Source organism: Chenopodium album, chromosome 21 (assembly GCF_948465745.1).
Source record: "Chenopodium album chromosome 21, dcCheAlbu1.1, whole genome shotgun sequence".
NCBI lineage: Eukaryota > Viridiplantae > Streptophyta > Magnoliopsida > Caryophyllales > Amaranthaceae > Chenopodium > Chenopodium album.
In genome coordinates this window covers 40,239,059-40,243,401 of record NC_137854.1, presented here as the reverse complement: position 1 = coordinate 40,243,401, position 4,343 = coordinate 40,239,059, and the positions used below count along the sequence as shown (strand labels likewise).

Here is a 4,343-nt window from a genome sequence, read left to right as displayed (position 1 = left end):
TAACGTGATAATCCTGTTTCATAAGCTTATTACAATATTTACATTTTTTTTTTTTTTTGTAATAATAAAGCATTACAGTGACACATAATAGTACTACCATGTAACAAAACTAACAATTGAACATTGAGTAAATATGTCGTACTTTTTTAACTTCCTAAAAACTCCCCATATATATTACAAATTTTCTCACATGCCATCCATATAATACCTCTATAAATACTAACCCTCCTGTTTCCAATCCTCCATCATCCCACAAAGCCTACAAAAAAAAAAAAAAAATGGCTTCCATTCTCTTCCCAAGTGCTGCAATTACTCTCCTTCTCCTTGTCCTCTCTCCTTCTCCTAGTGTTGCCGGCCCCATCATAGATGTGGACGGCAACATACTTGAAAATGGAGGGGACTACTACATCCTTCCAGCCATTCGTCCAGCGATCTATCCTCCACCAGGACCAGGCGAAGGTGCCCTAAGATTGATACCAGCTGAAGCCTCTTCACCCTGCCCTCTTTTTATAACCTTTGACTGGTACAAAAAAGGCTTGCCTGTAAAGATCTCAACCCTCTTTAAAATACCGTTCCTTAAGACTTCATATCCAATTGAATTTTCCTTTGTTAAGGTCGCCACCACCTGCAATAAACCATTGAGGTGGTGGGTAGCCCCTAGTGATTCCAACGACAACTCGTACGTGATTGTCGGTACTAACGGGCCATTCAAGTCTACTTATTCATTCCATATTGAAGAAAATAAAGCTGGTACCGGTATCTACTTTATTAAGTTTTGTCACACAACCGAGTCCGAAATTTTCAGAGTTTCGGCTACGGAGTGTAAGGGTGTTACTTTTATTGGTGATGGAAAATTAGGAGTCGGCGAGGAAAACATGGCTTATCCTTTTGTTTTTAAGAAATATTCTCCAAAGAAGATTGCCTCTTATGTTGATTAGGTTTGTCACTTTTGTATGTGTATATGTGTACGTGTGGCTACAGTCCATGCATGAATAAATTTCTCCTCTGATGATGAAAAAAAAAGGAGATTTGTATTATTAGATAGTGGGAACTTTTCCTCCTATTTGATAATGTAATATTGTCTTTTAATAAAAAAAAATATGTCTTGGTATTAAAAATGGTGGTTGCTTAGATTGTCATGACTTTTATAACAACGTTGTCTTGTGAATTGTCTTTCAATAACATCGTGGTCATGGACCTAAATTCAAACCGATTAAAAAGGGGTTAAAATGGGTTTGAACTCATAGGTACTCGTCCATGATTTATAATATTTGTATAAATCAAACAAGAAACAAATCAAAGAGTAAAGAGTCATATTTCAAATAACCTAACGTTGATATTCCCTATTGATACTGGAGGTGACGCAAGGACTATAATTTTTAGGCAGTTTGAATTCTTGATATTATTATGTTCCGATATTAATTAAACTAGATGTAATGTATTTATAACGTATCTATCTATTTAAAAAACCGAAATTAATTACAGTAGATTCTATGGGTTGGTTCTAACTTGGTCTTGATCTGAAATAGCACATAGATCTGGACCCAAACACAATTATTAAAATACTTCAATTTATAGTACATATAATTCATCAATGCATACATTAATGGAAAACTCGTAATACTTTTGTGTTTTCAGGTACGATATATTTAGTTTTAAAACTATAACATTTGGTTTTAATTATGAAGTGTTTGCTACTAAATTCCGTCAATTAATTAAGATAATGTCTTTAATTATTTAGCGAAAATATCGCATGATATACATTTAGATTGTATATAATAGATATATACACTAGGCACAACAAAATTTGGAAAACCAAAAATTGGGTCTAAATAAATTTACCATTATAAGTTTTTATTTATTTATTTATTTTTTATTTTTTATTTTTTTATTTTTTGGTGTTTAGAGAGCCCCAAGGGCAGGGGTGAGAATCGATCCTAATACCATCAATAAGTAAAATCATACCAAGGGAATATTTATATCACTAATAATAATCTATTCAAAAGTAGATTTTTAGTACTCGTAGTTAGGCCATGTTCTCTTCACCTTACAAAAATAATATTAATTAAAAATAATTTTAGTTCAGTAAAAATAAGTTTAGTTCAGTAAAATTAAGTTCAGTTCAATAAAAATAAGTTCAGTTCAGTAAAATTCAGTTTTCTTAAAGAAAAAATTATAATAGAAAATCAGTAAAAATAATTTCAGTTCAAAAAAAATAATTTCAATTCAGTAAAATTAATTTAAGTTCAGTAAAAATAATTTAATTTCAGCAATTATAATTTTGTTTCAGTAAAAATAATTTCATTATTTCAGCAAAAATAAGGTGAAGTAAACGGGGCCTTAGTACTTGTATTGTATGAAACAAGCCTGGATATCCAATAAAATGTATATTTTCACAAATCAACCGAATCTATTGGAACATTGATTGTGTTGAGTTGAACAATTAAGAGAAAATAGCTGACATGCATCCTTTATAAAGATTACAAGGATATTGATCGTATTGAGTTGCATAATTAATTGTTAATTTAATATATAATTAAATTGCCACCGCTAATTATAAATATTTTGGGGCAAATTGGACTTCATTTATAGAGCAAAATAACGACTTATTATTTCCCTTTCGTGTGACAAAATAGTACCAATACCAGCACATAAAAGTACAATCTTAGCTCGTCCCACATCTGTGTGGTAGATAAACATTTAAATAATTGTACGTCCACGTTTTTATTCATCTTTTTTTAAATGAAAAAAGCTGTACGTTTCAATAACTAGAGGAATTGAATGGTGATCCTCGCTTTATGATCTTATCTACATGCAAAATTTATCTCTTAAGTATAGTACTTCCTCTACCAAGCTTAGCTTGGTCTAGTGGGGAAGATTGCACCTTCCAACCATGAGGTTGGGGGTTCAATCCCCACTAGAAGCACTTTGAGGGTGGGGATTCCTTACCCTTCCCCCTCACTCTCAAAGCAACACTGTTTATATTTTATTAATATTAAATGTTTATAATTTTTACATTAAAGTAATAAAAAATATTAATAATTATAACAAATGTATTGATAAGCGTGTAATAAAAAGTCATGCATTTTAAAAGGAAACAACAAAAAAATATACTACTATATTGGTAATTTGTGGTTGGTGCACCCGGGTGCACCATGTGCATGGTGCACCCAAAAGAACATTTAGTATATTTAAAAGAACATGGGTAAAAAATAAACATGTTTTTATTTTCTTGCAACTGCAAATCCATCACTCTCTTCTCCTGCAATTTCTCACTCCTCTTTCCCTTCATATCACCTTCTTTCTTGCTGCCAATTTTCTCCCTCCTTTACACCATCATTTTCATCTAAGAATTTCAATGAAGGTTTCAAATTGGTCTCACTTTGCTGTCAATCTCGTAATACTGGTACCTCTTCTATTGTTTGGGTAAAAATCATTTTCAAAGTACTCATTTTCTCTCTCTAGAACTTTTCTCTCTATCTTTTACTATTTTTCAAAAAAATTTCAAAATAGCAAAATTGTTCATCTTTAAAGTGAAACCCAAGATAAAAATTGAACTTATTTCAACAATTTGACCTTCAAACTTGAATAAATGGTGGATTCAAGTAAATTGTAAGTATAAATTTTATATATGCAAATGATTTTTCGTCAATAATTTTAAAGTCAAAGTGTTTAATTTTGTGAATTTGGGGGTTTTTAAAAAAAATAATAATAATTAAAGCTATGAAGTACAGGGTGTTCAAAAAACAACAATTGGAGGAGAAAGAAGAATAGTAACGAATTGAAGCCAATTGGAAGATAACCAAGCAAGGTTAATTTTTCAAACACTAGCTTGTTCTTTTTCAAACACTAACATGTTCTTTTTATTCCATGTTCTTTAAAATATGCCTAATGTTTTTTTTTTCCGAGGCCAGTTCTTTGTCAAACACAAACATGTTCTTTTGTTGAACACTATTATGCATGTTCTTTTTCAAACACTAGCTTGTTCTTTTTCAAACACTAACATGTTCTTTTTATTCCATGTTTTTTAAAATATGCCTAATGTTCTTTTCGGAAGTCATGTTCTTTGTCAAACACAAACATGTTCTTTTGTTGAACACTATTATGCATGTTCTTTTTCAAATACTAGCATGTTCTTTTTCAAACACTCGTATGTTCTTTTTTTTTTCCCTCATGTTCTTTAAAATAAGCCTAATGTTCTTTCCGGGTGCACCATGCGCATGGTGCACCCGGGTGCACTATACTATTTTCACTATATTGGTCTAGTTGTAAGGATAATAGCCTCACAATTATGAGATCCCCACCTAAGCTACATTCCTCTCTAGGAAAGGCAAACAATCAGA

At 31.4% G+C, this 4,343-nt stretch overlaps 1 protein-coding gene across 1 annotated transcript; it reads left to right on the top strand.

The window, feature by feature from the left end:
• Positions 1-278: 278 nt before the first annotated feature.
• Positions 279-938, top strand: LOC145600827 (factor Xa inhibitor BuXI-like). The gene has a single exon (XM_081656687.1). The coding sequence runs from the start codon at positions 279-281 to the stop codon at positions 936-938; it is 660 nt and encodes a 219-aa protein (XP_081512813.1).
• Positions 939-4,343: the final 3,405 nt, after the last annotated feature.